General features: G+C 39.6%; 1 protein-coding gene across 1 annotated transcript in view; it reads left to right on the forward strand.

Moving 5' to 3' along the window:
• The window catches only part of pex5la (peroxisomal biogenesis factor 5-like a), a gene marked incomplete at both ends in the record, with an annotated part of 70,279 nt that overhangs the window by 48,662 nt on the left and 4,190 nt on the right, over positions 1-17,427 (forward strand). The window contains 6 exons of the mRNA XM_083888444.1: positions 191-220; positions 3,182-3,277; positions 11,772-11,888; positions 13,461-13,604; positions 15,139-15,209; positions 16,712-16,930. Coding sequence (XP_083744570.1) covers positions 191-220; positions 3,182-3,277; positions 11,772-11,888; positions 13,461-13,604; positions 15,139-15,209; positions 16,712-16,930 — 677 coding nt within the window. The remainder of the gene's footprint in view (positions 1-190; positions 221-3,181; positions 3,278-11,771; positions 11,889-13,460; positions 13,605-15,138; positions 15,210-16,711; positions 16,931-17,427) is intronic.

Genomic DNA, 17,427 nt, shown 5'->3' on the forward strand with positions numbered 1-17,427 from the left:
ACATCTCAAACACATTGTTCTGCCTGATGGTTAATTTCATGAAATGATGAATTTAACTTGCGTATTTATCAACTGCATGTTAATGCATGCTAATGTAGCTTGATGATAAAGTTTGTCTCTAATAAGTCATCCTGTAGTGTAATTGTTTACCCATCATATTGTCCTAACACCTACAATTCTTCCATTTCAGCTCAACAGGCAGTATATTAGTGGAAGACATGTAAGCCTCCCTATGCATCCTTTCATAATATATTGAAAGACTTTTACATTTGCACCCAGAAAACAGCATCACATCATCTCAAACGGCAAAAAAAAGACCAAAAAAGCAGCACCTCGAGTACGTCCAGATATGCTGTTGGTCTTGAATTTGGTGTTTGTGGCGCTGCAAGGTTCAAATGTCAAATGCTTTCCTCCTGAGTTGATGTTTCTGTGTAGGTTTGCATAAAGGGTCTCGTTTCTAGACACCATTATTAGATTAATAGCCTCTGAATAATTTAGCAGCTTTACTCTGAACCCATTAGTGTTGATCTCTCCAAGCCAGCTAGACATACATCATCTTTTCACCACTGATAAATAATAGATCCGGGATTAAAGATAGCTGTCCCTGACAGACGGAAGTTATTGGCAAACAAACGCGCTACATTTGTTTAATTCAGGAGTTACATAGTAGTTCACTAACAGAGATGTTGATGCTGGGTTTAGTTTTCCGGCTTTGCAACTACCCCACACACACACATATGCATGTAAATAAGGGAGACCTGTTGCATGAGATTTACACTCAGAGAGACAACACAATCTAAAGTTAAAATTAAAAGGAAAATCCACCCTCAGATTAGTGTGCAGTGATGGACCTGAGAGCTTGAAATGTATCATCAGGAGAGATGAAGTGCTGATTATTGCTTTAGTTATGACATTTATTCTTGACCTTGTAAATCCACATAAACGGTTGGCCAAAATGCTGCACACAGACATGACAAATACAAAAGTAAAAACAATAAAAACAGTAAAAGTAAATCTCAAACTAAGTTAAAAGCCAAAGAGAAAAAATGTGTTTTAAGAGAGGACTTGAAAACAGGAAGCGAGTCGTCCTGCCTGATGTGCAAAGGCTCATTCCACCGCAGTTTCTGGGCAGTGAAAACATGCAGTCACCTCTGAGCGAAATGATATCCGATACGGCAAAGTAATCTAATCTCACTCAGCATCCACTCACTACATGTGAATGGAACTGGGAGAAATGGACTGTATAATTATATTTTATCTAATTGTAATGTTAAAGGTAATGTAAAGTCAACTAAGGAGCTCTGCCATTTTTCATAATAACATGAGATTTGCAACTTTGCGTTTCCCACTACGTCGCTACAATTCAGAGCCGTGTACTCTACTATTCGCCTTACGCTTGTGTCAATAAAGTCTATACCAGCCATGCCGACAGCCAGAAGCTGCAGTTGTGTGCGAAACTGCAAATGGCCACTAGCCAAGTGGCAAACGCTCGTGTCGTCACCCATAACAACCTGAACTCCCACTTTGAGGCCTCGACAATTGCAATTTGGCTGGCGTCACCGTTCACAGACGCCACCTGCAACCAGGCACCTATGAGGCAATTTTCCTCTGAATGGGAACATAATTTAGAAATTGAAATCATGTGCCACTGAACAAAACTTTGACGCCACATGTCCCTCAGGAAAATGTTTACTGATATTATAAATCAAGGGAGAAGTAGGCTCATTTTCCCATTGACTTCCATTCATTTTTCAATCAGCATAGTCGCCCCTGGCGGGCAATTATATTCAATATAATTGTACTTCCATGTCGTCGTTCCAGAAGACTTTTTATGTACAGTATACGATACCAAACCAACCCACGAACTGCAGTTTTTCCATCTGACTTGCTGTCTCTTTAACTGCAATACAAAGTCTTAAGTCTTTATTTTCATGTGCCTGGTGTCTCATATTTAGAGATATAATATGTAACATTTCTGCATTACATCCAAATACAACAAAGACTGTCAAATATTTTGTTGAGTTCCAGAGAGTAACAAAAACAATTGTGTTGGATTTTTCCTTCAACAACCCAGCTCAAAGCTACTGCACTTCCTCCATGCAACACATCATTGTAAACAATACACTGCATTCATTCATTCATTCATTCATTCACTCATCTTCTACCACTTTATCCTCCACATGAGGGTCACGGGGTGCTGGTGTCAATCCCAGCTGACATAGGGCGAAAGGCAGGGTACACCCTGGACAGGTCACCATGTTCATCACAGGCAAAGACAAACAACCATCTCTCACTCTAACACTGTCAATTTACAATGTCCAATTTACCTAATCCCCAAGTCTGCATCTCATTGGACTGTGGGAGGAATGCAGAGAACCTGGAGAAAACCCCCACACACTGCATACATTAATTCTTGTAAATACCAATGTGGTCATCCACAAAACCTGAGTGACAAAATGTCACCAGAGTCAGTTAATAATGGGATTACATAACCTCAATTAATCTTGCATAATGACAGTCTGAAGAGATGGGAACAGTGACAGGCACTGATTGGCCCGAGTGCCCAGCAGCCGCCACACATGTGGACTGGTCGATTCCTCTAATGCATCTGCTAGCTCTGGAATACATTTACTACATTCACTGCTATTTAAATAACGTGCCATATCACATGTTAGCATGAAAGAGAATCCCAAAATCATTTACCCTTTGCAGTTAAAATGTGTATGTATAATGTGGGAAAATGTAAGCCACACTGCACACTCATAATGCAAAACCATGGGCATGTAATTGATTGATTTTCATTTCCGCAGCAGAGCAATGCTTCGTATTTGTGCCTGTAATGTGGAGCAGGGGTTGGGTGGAGACGGGACGGGACGGAGGGGGTGAGATGCTGACAGTAGTGGTTCTGCTGGCCTTCCTAAGCATGTCAGAGGCTTTGTTGATGCAGGGACATTTACTCATCCCTGAGAAAGCAGAGCCGGCTGACCCTGCACACTCACCCTGACCGTCTGTCCCTCTGGCTGATGGCATATGTGTGTGTGTGTGCTGTGGTTTGCTATGTGGATGTGTGCGAGTGTACACGCGTGGCTGGTTGTTTGTTATGTACTTTTTGAAAGTTTGTATGCATTATATTTGCACATAAATGTTTATATTATGAAATGTCTGGTGTTGTGTGTGACAGGCTCGTCTAACAAAGGAGCAGCGGTGGGGCAGTGCCCTCCTGTCCAGACATCAGTCCCTGGAGGAAGAGTTTGAGCGAGCCAAGGCTGCTGTTGAGGTAAGCAGTGAGCTGCTCACATTCGTCCACCGTCAACAAAGAGCCGACTTTAATGACTTATGCCTGCCCTGCACTTCAGGGTAATTGGCCAGATTTTTGTCCTGATCTGGCCTTTCCCACAATCATGGGTGTATTCCAATTTTAGGCTAATTTGAACAGATTACCTGGCCAAATTATCCTGTAGTGTGAGGGGTTAACAACATCTATTTATGACTAAAATAGTTATGTAAAGAAATGAGTTCTCTGAAATGAAAAGAAAACTTTGATATGAAATATCCATCATCAGTGTCAATAGCCTCTTAATCACCTACCTGAAGCCCTGCTGAGCTGATTTCCATTCAGCCCTTTTCCCTCTGTGAAATGATCACTATTATGCTTCCTGTAATCGCCCCTGTGGTGCACTCTGACAGTGTAATAGTCTATTCTTAAATTCACAAGGTGTTTGACCCAGAAGAATATTCAAAACTATAGTAAGGTAAATAGGTCAGTCATTTTCCAGCCAGGGTTATCAGATATCACAGGGGATGGCACAGTTATAATAATCAGATATGGCTTAATTCATCACAGTAATGTGTGTCAACACACAGCACGAGGTAAGACTCCATGTTTCCCTGATGTTCTTGGGCCATACAGCTTGTGATAATGTTTTGCATAATGACAACAAGGAACATCATTGGAAATACCTCTAAAAGAATAATCTCAAAGCACGTTTCATTGTAAATCATGATACTGTGGGATTGCATGGCAATTCCTGAGACAACTTGAGTGTTTTATACTCTTCTCATTTCCTCTCATAGACTGTATAAAAGAATTGGAAGTAGCCTTAAAGCTTGAACAGTGATGGCCAGCAGGTAGGATGGAAATAGCAGTGAACCACTGGAGCAACTCTGCACATTGCAAAAACATCCATCCGTCCATCCTCTACCACTTTATCCTTCATGTGAGGGTCGTAGGGGGCGCTGTGCCAAACTCAGCTGACAATAGGCGAGGTCACACCCTGGACAGATCGCCCGTCCATCACAGGGACTCATAGAAACAAACAACAATTCACTCTCTCACATTCACACCTACAATCAATTTAGAGCAGGGGTCTCAAACTCAAATCACCTGGGGGCTAATCCACTATTGTGGTCAAGAGAGGCCGGCCTAGAGAACAAAAACAACTGGTCACAATATGCATCATGATATCACACGTATACTTAATAATTCTATTTATGATGCAAAATGTATTAATATCATAAACAGACATTTATTTTAAAGTGCATTTAATGCATGTAATTGAATGTTGTATATGATACATCTAATAAAGGGATAATAGCAAACATATTATATTCCATCACCTCGTTGGCAGCTGTGCCTAAGCTACACTGTATTTAAAAGATGGTGAGGTTGTGGGCCATGTTTTCATTAAAGCATGGTATTAACTGGGGGGTTGCATGTGGCCCCTGGGCCGCCAGTTTCAGACCCCTGATTTAGAATGTCCCAATTTACCAATTCCCATATTGCACACACAAGGGGAGAACATACAAACTCCATGTATAAAGGACCTTGATCCGACCGGTCGCAAACCCAGGTCTATTTGCTGCAAAGGCAAGAGTGCTCGCCACTACACCAATTTGTGTGGCCCAGATTGTAAAAACAACTAAATTAAAAATGGAAGTCGATGGGCAAATGAGCTCACTTCCTTACTTTGTTTGATAATGTCAGTAAAGATTTCCTGAGGAGTTCATTGTCTCAATGACTGTTTCAGCTCCTCTTCAATAGAACATGATGTCAGTTTTGTAAATCATGTTACCGTTTAGGGGAAAATGTTGACACAGCACAAAAGCACAGTGAAGTGAACACCTGTGACTGTACACTGTAATATGTGCCTGGTTGTAGGTGATGTCTGTGAACTTCAGGCTTTCAAAAATCTCTAGACTAACACAACAAGAGGTCAATTTAAGATCAGGAAATTACGTCCACTTTACATACAGGCTATAGTTTCTGTTAAATGTCACGTCACTAGTACATTATTCAGCTTTCCTGAGGTCTGCAGTGGGCCATTGCACAGAGCTACAGTATGTGTTATGGTCAATAAATAATGGAGCAGGAGGAGAAAGTGAGAGCAGCTTCTGCTGCAGAAGAGTGGACTGACTCGCTTGGGGATCCCCTTCCAAAAGTAGTGATGATGTCACACGTATAAGCCTTAAACTGCGTCCCCTCAATCCTCCCCATCAACCAGTGAGTAAGTGAGGACATTCTGATACGCTCCTTGGTGAGTGCCTGAGGATGGACCATTGATTGAAACAGTATCTCACAGATTCGATCGAGCAGCCCGTGTGCTGACCTCTGCTCTAGAGGAGCTCTGGGGCAAGTGGTCAGCCATTTTGGCTTCAGCTGCCAATATCAAACCACAGTCACATCATTTCAGCTGTACATACTGCAGCTGTACATATGCATGCACTTTTACACTCAAGGAGACATGGAAGTTAAAAGTCAGCTCGTCACCATCCTGCAGATTCGTTTACTAGATGAAACAGCCACATGTGAAAAATAAATATTAGGGAATATTAATGTTGTACATAAAAAGCCTATAGAGATATTTTCTGAGTAGGTGAGTGACTTGACTGTCCATGAGGGTGCTCATCAATTACAGAGAACTGATGACAACATGAAACATTTATTAAACAGAGAATCACTGAAACAGCTGCAGGGTGATTTTTGACTTCAGGGAGCAGTGTTTTTGGCTGTGGGGCATGATATGTCACTCTCATGGTGGTGATAAAGACAAGCTGAAGGTGACTGTGCCTCCTCTTGCTTGATTAAAAACAGCAGCTGCAAAGGTTCACTTTTATCTTGCACAGCACTGGTCTGAGTTCAGAGCCTCGGTTTCAGTGAGATATTGCAGTTGCCTGTAGTAGTTACAGATCCAGTGATGAACGGATGTAGATAAGAAAAGTGAGTGAGAGAAGATTTTACCTTCCTTAAAAAACTGAAAAGCTTAATGTGCTGTTAAGCAGACAATCCAATCACAAAGTTTTCCTGTGGAGCTGATGGCAAATTTGGTTGCTCATGTAGTTAATTTTTTTTATTTTTTTCCTTCTTTGGTTTAGAGCAGGAGTCTCAAACTGAAATGACCTGGGGGCCACTCAGTGTCTAGTTTGGTCAGTAGGGAACTGGTCAGGTGAAAAAGAAAAGTCCAACTTTTTAAGAAAAAGTATTATATTTATGATGATATTTCACATACTTTCAAACTAAAAGTGTTTATTTTGATATGGAAAGATAAATAGTTGACAAATTGATAGACTCATTTTACATCGGAATATGTTTATTTTTTTTATATATTAATTTTTATTATTAAAAAAAAAAAAATCAACTTAACTTGGTATTAAGAGATGGGACACAAGATTGAGACCTCTGGGTCAGAGTCAGAGCCACTAGCTGCTTCCAGTGTTTATCTTTTACTGCTGTTCTTCTGGTCTCTTCCAGCTCCTGAGTAAAGTCACTGGCACTTGGCACTGTACATACTGTTTGTGCCTAGTATGTACAGTGGCTGTTTAATGATTTTTAAGTGAAAACAACCAACAGGAGCTTGAAATAATGGATTTATAGTTATTTTAAAAAGTGCCAAGACTTTTCAAATGGGGACATATCCACTGGAGGTGTTGAATTCACGTTTTAGTGGGGATCAGAGCAGGTGACCACTGCTGTTTGTACAGAATATAAACGTAAACACTCTGGTATAAGAACACATGTTCAGCAAACATACAGAGAAGCCACATTTTCACCGTTTTGGTCACAGTTTTAACGACATGGTTTAGCTACAGCCCTGCCCTCTATCACCATAGAAAAAGTGTTTTCAAATTGTGTCAGCCACTATTCTTTAATATGTAATGGAGAGTAATTTGCTTTATTCTTAAACTACATAGATATCTGGGAAGTGAAGGGTAGCAGCATGTCCAGCTGGTGTTTCTCACAGGTTCACCACCTAATCACACGCTTTTCACACAGTCACTGCTGTGAATATTCAAGGTCATATTTTTCCAATACATGACAAACACAATCTTTCCGCAGACAAGATGTCAGCTATCTGGTGTTTATGGCCTTAGTTTTGTATAAGAAAGACTGGAAGAAAATTAAAGTGGAAATTAATACAATGTTATATATAGGAGGCAGGTTTGCTGCAGGTAAATCCTGATAATATTATGTAAAAGCTATTTATTTTACACATAATTGACCAGATCTGGACCGGTGCCATTAATGCACAGTTTACTGGAAATGTTGCACAGGATTACTGTCTAAAAGTATCGTCTTTGCCTCTGTAGGACTCTGTGTTATTATTGCAGACATCCATACAGAAGGTAATCCCATTTTCTGCCAAAATGCATTCATAGCACTTTGTCCACTGAAATGTATTTTATTCTTCTTTGATTGACATTATCGGGAGCAGCTTCCTATTTTTGGTCTCGCTGACCAAGGACTTGGCCTACGCAGCAGAACAGCGGGTGGCTCGTTAACATTAAAAGGCCAGGCCAGCTGTGCTCTGGAGATGAAAAGAGATTTTTCCCTTCTAAAAAAAAAAAAAAAAAAAAAAAAGCGGCTTTGTGTCATCGGTAAATAATGAGACTTTTTGTAATGTAAGCCTCCTGGGCAAAGTGGATAAGTCACCCCTATTCATGTGTGTGCTTCTCTACAGAGGCTGTATCAAGTTTAAACAACTAAAGCAAAGCTCAACAGATAACATTAGAGTCAACTTGATAAATACTGGGATTTAGTGTGGAGTATTTGTACTAAACATGATAATGTTTATGATTTATTTTTGGCTGAGATCGTTTCAACAAAAGCCAAAAAGAAAAATTCTAACTCTAACATACTGTAAGTTCTAGTTCTTTTTTTTTTTTTGCAATATGTGATTCTTGCAGTTTAATATGAGCTCTGGGAGTATGAAGTCCTGCTGAGTCAGTAAAGTAACTCAAACATGCTATGAATTCACCATTTCAACAATGTGGCTGTGCATTTTTTACACCAAAGCTGATTTCAGCAGTTTAGACCGAGTGAGTGGACCGTGTTATGGTTGCAATTATTATTTATGTTATATATTAATAAAAAACGGAATTAAGTTGTAACTTAAACATTTTCTCAAATCTGAAGATAATATTAAGTCGCCTTCATTATTTTTATAGCCGTTTCATATTTCCAGTTTTTTAAATATTAGTTTATGTATTTTAACTGAATTTTTTATGGTAATTACTATAAATAGACTATAAATAGTTGTATATAAATATAAATATGCTGAAGGCGAATATGCTGTACATACATACACCATATGAAACATAAAAACAGCCATTGTAGGTGGTGCCGTGATTATCCATGTTGTCAATAATATATTCATGAGGTAACTAATACATTTTCACCTCACCAGTGACACACTAACTTCGTTTTCACACAGTGGTGACATGTTTGGTGTCAGGAAGCACAATGTAGTCAAACCATTTCACGTAACACTTCATCAGCGCTGCTGAAATTAGAGTCGCAGCAGCGGCTTTGCTCCAGTGATACACAAGATATAAATGACTGTGCCGTGTCTTTGTCTTGTTCCACATAATTAATCTGCCAATATCAGTGTTGACAAAACACCGTTCATGAAATTGGAAAGAAATATGATTTATTGCAAATTGAAAACATTGTATTTAGTTTGTCACCAGCAACACAACTAAAATGGAAGGAAGGTTAAACACCAGAGGGGATTTTTACAGCGTGAACACTTGGCTAGATGCAAATAATGAGATGATGGTTGCAGGTCACTGTGTAAATATAGGCACACAGTGAGAAATAACATGAAAATAATATCAACAATGAAAGCAGGCACAGAAAGAATTAGGCTGTGCAGTCATATCAAGATTACTGCTGGTCATTCATGACATATCTGTTATTACAGATCAGCGGTGGAAAGTAGATTTTAAAATGATCTCCACAGTAAGATCCATAAATATTTCAAAGCAACAAGAGTGATACCAAATTCCCATGTGTGTGGGAAACTACAAATATTGACTTATAGCGAATAAAGTAAACAGAAATGACAAATTACCCCATTAGGATCAATCTGCTTTGGGCGTAAGTGTTAAAAAAAATGTCCATGACATTCAAACCATTTCCAAATGAGTTCACAATGCTGATGGAGCAAATCAGCTCTGCATGTACTGTGTCAGTACAGCAGTATGATAGTATTCCCCCCCTGCACACAGACAGTGATTTATTAACAGCAACATTGTGCTTGAAGCGAGAGATGGCTGGATACAGGTCAGAGTACAACTGGAAAATATAAGCACTCATGGAAGGATTCAGAAGCGAATTCCACTGCTCATTCATCAGTTTGACTCTTACACATTTCTTGTCCCCGCCCGGCCCTCTGCTGCTACTGATTTGATGTATACACACAAATGCACCCTCCGTCAGGTCTGATAGTATTGAAGGACACCACATAATAATAATCTTACATTACAGTTTCTGTTGATGAAAACCAACGAGGCAGGACAACAACAACCACAACTACAGAAATCAATAAAAGTTATGCACGACTTAATTACCTAATAAATAAGTACAAAATGAAGTGCTAATAATGGTGTTTTATTGTATGTCGACACACTCTCTAAACCCAGATTATATTTGACTTTTCTGCTGGGACCCATGTCTACCATGTGATGTGTGACAGAAACAATGGTGGTGACTCTCCCTCAGGCAATTTGTTTGAGAGTCACTATCCTGCAATTACCTGCTATCTCTCAGCATCAGAGGCCACACTATGGCCTCCATGTCAACCACAGGCCTCTAAGATGTGGAGATGAAAAGTCCTTTGACACAGTAATGCTCACTCTTACAGCATTTCTTTATGACCCCACTCTCTTTTATATAGAGTTACCACACACACACACACACGTCTCTTTTAAAAAAAAAAAAAAAATTTCATCTCGAGACACTTCAATGATCAGAGGCAGAGTGAATAAGTGGCACCATGAGCAGGTTCAAACTGGCTAAAAATAACAATTTTGTTAATATATATATTATATAAACCATTTGAACACAAAGTTGGACTGAAATTTGATCATTGAGTTTGAAGAGGAGGATTAGCACAGTGTCATTGCCAAAAGAGTGAGATGGAGCAGAAGATAAAGTTATCAATTTAATTGTATGTTAAGTAGAAGAGAATGTAGGAATTATGAATATGATTCTCCATGTCAAAATCCACAGTATGAAAATGGATTATAAAGCCATTTAATACACATTTCACTGACAGCAGCAGTTTTAAGATCCATAAGATGAAAATGAGTGATTTCAGAGTTTCAAGGTTTTCCACAGCAGTTATCCTGTGCCCTCGTATATAAACTCAATTATACAGCTGAATCCCAACTTCATTTTTGAATTGCTGCTTCACCTCCATCATCTCACAGATGATAAACACGAGCCTCACTTAGAGCTCATTGAGCACTGAGCCTCAGGCAAAGTACAGAGTGACTGTGACGTACGGATTTATTCATTGCTCTTAAGTTATGAAATGAGGCTCATCATCCAAACAACGATGTCTGTGATTAGAACAGTTCACTGCACAGCCAGACACTGTCAGCACGGCTGATTACTGTGCTGTGCAACCATTTTAATATGGAAGTTGGAAAAGATTTTTTTTTTTTTAGAACGACTCACTTGACTTTTATTTTACTGTCGGTGTCAAAATGATTTTATTCACAGTGCAGCATTTGGAGAATATTCCTAAAATTGCTTTAAATTAAATCAAAAGACGGTTACTCTCTGCAGCGTTTAATGACTAAAGTCGGTTACTTTCATCTGTTCACTGGTAAATCCAATTACACCAAGACAACATAAAACACACACTGCAGGAATAGAAGTAACGTTGTAAACAAAATCATTTGGATCATCGTACAGAAGAAATGAAATGCATGACTAATACAAACATGCATCTAATACACAGTAAATGAGAATCTATTCCGGGAAGTGGAACCGATTATTCATACAAGCAAATTGAAACAAAGCTCAAATGTCAACCTGACAGACATTTTAAACCACAATACTTTCTGTTTGTGCATATGTGAAACCAAAAGAGTGCTTTCTAATTCTAGAATTTGAGTCTGGTGTAATTAGGGTCATCAGAACATTTGCTCATTTTAGGAGTTCTGCCAGTTCATTTGTGCCACAGGATATTGTCTTGTGCACTGACTTTTTTGTCCTGGTGGCATCGCATTCATTTGAATTTCAAGTGCAGAGTGTTTCTTCTACTAAATGTGATGTTTCATCAGATATGTGGCCTCCTTGTGTTACAGTCGGAACAACCACTGAGCCTCATGGCGTGACATTTCCAACTGTATAATAGGAAATTACAAGAGCTGTTATTCTACAGTGCACTAATCATCCCCTCCCTCTTCTCGTCTCACCCTCTCCTCCTGCTGCTTTTTCCATCCCTCTCACCCCACCTCTCCCTTACGCTCTCCGTCATCTGCAGTCAGATACAGAGTTTTGGGATAAGATGCAGGCAGAGTGGGAGGAGCTTGCTCGGCGGAACTGGCTGACGGAAAACGAGCAGGCCCAGATTCCCTCCAGCGTCTCGCCACATGAAAAGGTCACTATTGTCAACATGTTATATGTAGAAAGTGCACGTATTTACACTGCTGTGCAGGTTCACAGTGTTTAGTATTCATAGCCTATGTGGTGTAAATAATCAATTCCTGTTTAGATCATTTGATTTAGGCAAAGGTGGCTGATGATTAACAATGTAAACACTAGTCTAAATTATGTTTGCTGTACATAGACATGACACAGTCTATATTATTATAGAATATTTTTACAGCAGAGAACAACAAAATGCAACCAGGTCTCCTCCATTAGGAGGTGGAGAAGTGTGAAGGTGTTATGTTTGATATCAAGTTATCGTGTCCAAAAAATGTGTTTCCCTCTGACTTTCCATTTTAAAGAGATTGACATTATCTCTAAAAAGAAATAAAAAAGTAACCATGTTCCCTTTGATATCTTTTAGTTTCAAAGGCAATTATAGAGCAGTCAGCCAGAAAAACATGCACTGCTGTCTTTTATGACTTTAAAAAGTGTCCTTGGACAAATAAGTCATCATACTTTTTGTGTTAAATATGGAAAAAAATGGTCATAAGTACTTCTTACAGTACACATGTTGGTTGTATATGGGAGTGGAAACATACAACGTACAGCTGAGTGACTTCACTCATCAGCTGTCCTTATCTAAAAAGTACAGACTTCTGAACTTCCTTATTCATTCCAGAACAGAACTAGAAAAACTACAGAAAAAGCAGAGAGCATCACAACACACGCCATGTTAATCACAAGCTTTAAAGCTCACATAAAGTAGTCCTGTTGCACATATATGTTAGTTATCGAGGTCAACTAACATACATTAACTTGTTTTTATGGTCAAAAACCTGCTGTAAACAAGCCAATAGAAATCCTCTTTTCTGACGGTGTTTCCCAGCCGCAAGATTTGAGACTCAACTCTCTCAACCAGAGGACAGAGTCTTGTGATTTGCCAGTATATTCAGCACACCCGCTCTCAGAAGCACAGCTCCCCCCTCTGGAACGGTGGATGCACTGCTACTCATTATCAAAACATTGTTTTAACAATGTTTAATAATAGCTTCTTCACGACTCCCCGCCGCAGTCCCTTTTATGACTTTGACCCGGAGTCAGACCCAGAGTCAGAAGACACTGTCGCTCATGAAACACCTCCACAACGGACGTTATTCTTCTTCTGCGGTTCAATGTACGCAACCGGATGTGCCCGGACTAGTGCCCGGACCAGGACGATCTGCTGTTCCGGAGAACCGGTGTTTGCGTAACCGGACCAGGTTTTTTCAGAGATCTCACTGAGCCCGAGATTACAATAAAATACAGCGTTCTCAGCAGTGGCTGAAATGTTTGTTTAGAACCTTCAGGGCTTCTTAAACAAGGTAAGGATGCAGATACACTAAAAAAACAGTGTTAATTGGAACTTCCAGTCTAGGTCCGCTTTAACATTTAAAGAGAACAGATAAACCCCAGGAGCTCTGCTCAAGTTTGATGTGAAGCAGAAAAGATCAATTCCAGCATCTGTGGCTTTGTTTAACTGTACAACTGCACAGGAAACTGACGTTGCCACTGTCCCTGTTTTTGTTTTTTCGTCTGACAGGGTTACTACTTCCACACAGATAATCCTTATAAGGACTTTCCCAACGCATTTGAGGAGGGACAAAAGAAATCTCGAGAGGGAGACCTGCCAAATGCTGTCCTACTTCTGGAAGGAGCCGTTTTGCAAGACCCTCATGATTCGGAGGTGAATTCATTTTTCCTTCACAAAGAGTGTTTTTTTTTTTTTTCAATTTAACCACAAAAACACCTGTATTTACAACTGTGGGTTGTATTTTCCAAAGGGAAAGAGCCGTACACCAACAAACCTGCAGTCCTACATCGGTCAACCAAGTCAAGTCAATTTGATTTATATAACCCAACATCACACAAACAGTTCACCTTGAAGGGCTACAGTTTGTACAGCAGATGACCCTCTATCCTTAGACCTTCACATTGAGCGATGGAAAAACTCCACAAAAACCCTTGTACAGGGGGAAAAAAAACAAACAGGCTATAGCAATTGATTTTTAGCTCAATCTCAAGGCTAATCCAACGTCGCTAAAGTCCACCTCCTGTTGAGATAAGCTTCAGACTAAGAAAGCCTCCCTGACCAGGCTGTGTGAAACAGACTAATTGACATCTTTATAGGCTTTATAGGCTGAAAGTTATTTCAGAATTTGGAATATACAGAAATGCCAGTTATTCTGGGGAGAGGATTATCCCAAATTGTATGGAACTAATGCGATTCCAAATTTCCTCCAAGGGTGCCTGTGGCTTATTGCCTTACAGTGACGACCTGTGACGAAAAATGATTTCACCCCTCATTTCAAAGAGTGGAGTGAAAAACAAAATATCTTGAGTTTAGCTACAGAGCAGGTTAAGTTTGTCATTACGGAGGAGGAATATAATTTCACATTACAGGTTCTGGTTTAGTTTTTCTGCCCTCTTGCACTGATCAATGGTATTATGAATTTGAACTATTTTTGATGATCTGTTAAATAAGAATTAATCACGTTTATTGGTGAGAATGCAGAATGTAACAAAGTGAGGACTCGTCTGCTCACCTTCCTGTTCTGTCCCCCCCAAAAAGAATGAAATGAATATCATTTAAAGGTGCATTATGTAATAAATCAAAAGCAACTGGGCATAAAATCCTCCTAATATGTCACAGAGACTCAGGAATAATGTTCATATAACAAACTGAACTCACCAACAATAACAATACAGTTAAAATATTCGCATTAAAAATATATATATATATATAAATATATATATATATATTTTGCGGACCGCAAATCATGTTTAGGCATATGGCGCCACCTAGCGCCATCTTCCAATCATTGCAGTCAGTAGAGTCTCAGCTACCGAGCAACCACGGGTTGCCAGTTACGTCTGAGCCACAGACAAATAAGATAAAACAAGTGAGCAAGTCATGTCTGTAAACTTAACAAAAAAAAACCTTTGTATTGATGATTTAATTAAGTATTACAAATGTATCACAATCTACCAAAACAAATCAACATCTGGTCATTGCTGAACGCACACTGCTTCAACATCACAAACGTTTTGCATCCTGTGGAGTTCTGTTTGAATTCACTGCTGTTGTCTGAAATACTCTGTGCTGTATCTGTGCTGAGCCTGACAGAAAAGGCTGATCCACAGTAACTGTGTATCAGCCTCTTGAGAATACAGCTCCCCACCCCGCTGTTTACTGTTGCCTGTATTTTGTTTTCCTGCAGGCATGGCAAGTATTGGGGACCACCCAGGCTGAAAATGAGAACGAGCAGTCAGCGATTGTCTCCCTCCAAAGGTGGGGAGAAACAACTGCATCAGATTCCCCGTTTAGAATATTTGCACAAATGGAATTTGAAATGCTATACATTAAAAGATTAAAATCCAGGTTCTAAAGCTGACTTCAAAGGTTGCATTGAAGATGAGATTTGTCCCAAGTTCCTAAACCAGACAGCGGAAGGAAAACTTGAACAAGAAACTGAACAGACAAAAGGCAGCCATTCAAGAGCAATACTTTTCTAAAAAGGAGATTAGCAATACCTTTAATATCCCTGCCTTGAGTCAGCAGACGTATGTATATTCTAGTCGTTTGCATGGTTTGTGTTGTGGCCAATTTGGATCTGTGTGCTTGTGTGAGTGAATGTGGGTGTGTCAGTGGTGAAGCACTGGTTGTTATGGGTTACTTGCACACCTGTGAGCATGGGTTGGGTAATTAGTCACACAAAAGTTAGATAGGGGAGACACAGCTGAGGAGGTGGAGGGAATTAGGATCAGGAAAGCCACACAGTTTTTCAACCGTGTCTGTGTGTGCAGCAATTGAATTGTTTTGTGTCACAGTATTAGTACTTTTAGTCTTTTATACACAAGTCTGGTTTTAAGTCTTGTGGGATCCAGCTTTTGTAATTGACTTTAAAAGATTTGCAAGCTAATAAAAGTGTCAAACTCAAGCCAATGGAGGACATCATTGTTGTACACCATCACGCGTTGGAAATGGTTTCAAATTCCCTCAAGTGGCCTTTTGGTAGCAAGAATGCCACTACAGTTTGTTTTATTTTACTTAATTAATACTTAGCTATTAGCTCTGTCTGCGATTTAAGTGTTTGTATGAAGTGAGATAAAACATTTAAGACATTAGTCCTGTTATTACCACTGTTTGCCACAAGGCATGTATTGAAAATTGAAAAAAAACAAAACTGACTTCATTTTTAATTGGCAGCCATTTAACTGACCAGGGACAATTTGGTTATTAAGTCACAAAATATGGACTATTTTAAATGACACATTCTTGTAAGTTTGCTACAGATCTGTGTTGGCTAAACCAAAGTTTATGTAATCTTGGTGTGCTGGAATAATTAAGTTTGTCTTTAAGAAGTCGTCACATCAGTTATCTGGTATCTGGCTTTATCTTGATGAAAGCTAAATCCTCTTTTGGCCTGACTTCTTGTCTTATCCAACACAGTGCTGCTCTCCTCCTTTTATTCTGTTCCAAATGTCAGCATAGGTCTTAATGGCAGCCGTCCACATGACGTAACTGCTGATTAACTCTGTCGCCAACATCATTTATTTTTTTCCATAGGCAAACCTAATGCAAATGATCAAACCCTGGCTGTGAAGGCAGCATGCAGCACAAACACAGCAGGAGCTCATTCATCCTGAACCAGAAATCATTAGCCTCTGCCTGATGTCCCTTTGCTTCAGCTTGTCCCAATTAATGCCTGTCAAATCTAGGTTTCGCTTTGAACTGCACACTTTTTCACTGTCTCTCCTCATGTCCCATGCCTGGACTCTGTCTCCATCCAGGTGTTTGGAGCTCCACCCAAACAACCTAGTGGCCCTCATGGCTCTGGCGGTGAGCCTGACCAACACCGGTATGCGCCATGACGCCTGCGAGGCCCTGCTGCGCTGGTTGAGACACAATCCTAAATACAAGCACCTGCTGAAGGGCAAGACCCACCTGGTGGGATCTCCAAACTCCCAGCGCAGGATGTCACATGTTCCCAACATGAACAGACATGAAAGGTAGAGTATTTAGACTGAGGAGCAGAACAATTACCCTGTTTACTCTGATATAGGACAGAGAACCACACATTTCAGTTAGGGAGGTGAAATCAGAATGATTGGCATCATTTGTGCCAGGGTCCAAATATTAACAAAAAATTATAAGATGAAAGAATGATTTCTGCCCTGCTATAATTGCCAATGATGTGGGATTGGTTTAATTAATTTTTAAAGATTTCACCAACAATCTCCAACAAAAAAGTACTTTAGCACTATGTTTTGACAGATTTCCAAATATGTAGTTCATCAAGAAATATATTGATTTTGTGATTAAAGATTTATTATCTCATGGAGGATTTAATCTTCACAACCAATTTCTTCATGCGTATGAAAACTAAGATAAATATTACTGTATCATATTAAGATAATACAATATTTTTCACGAAGACAAAAAAAATTAAGCACAAAGTTGAAATACCTTGTAACTTTGGGAACAGGAACAGCTCAGGAACAGGATG

Source organism: Microchirus variegatus, assembly GCF_963457635.1.
Source record: "Microchirus variegatus genome assembly, chromosome: 4".
In the NCBI taxonomy this organism is placed as follows: Eukaryota; Metazoa; Chordata; class Actinopteri; order Pleuronectiformes; family Soleidae; genus Microchirus; species Microchirus variegatus.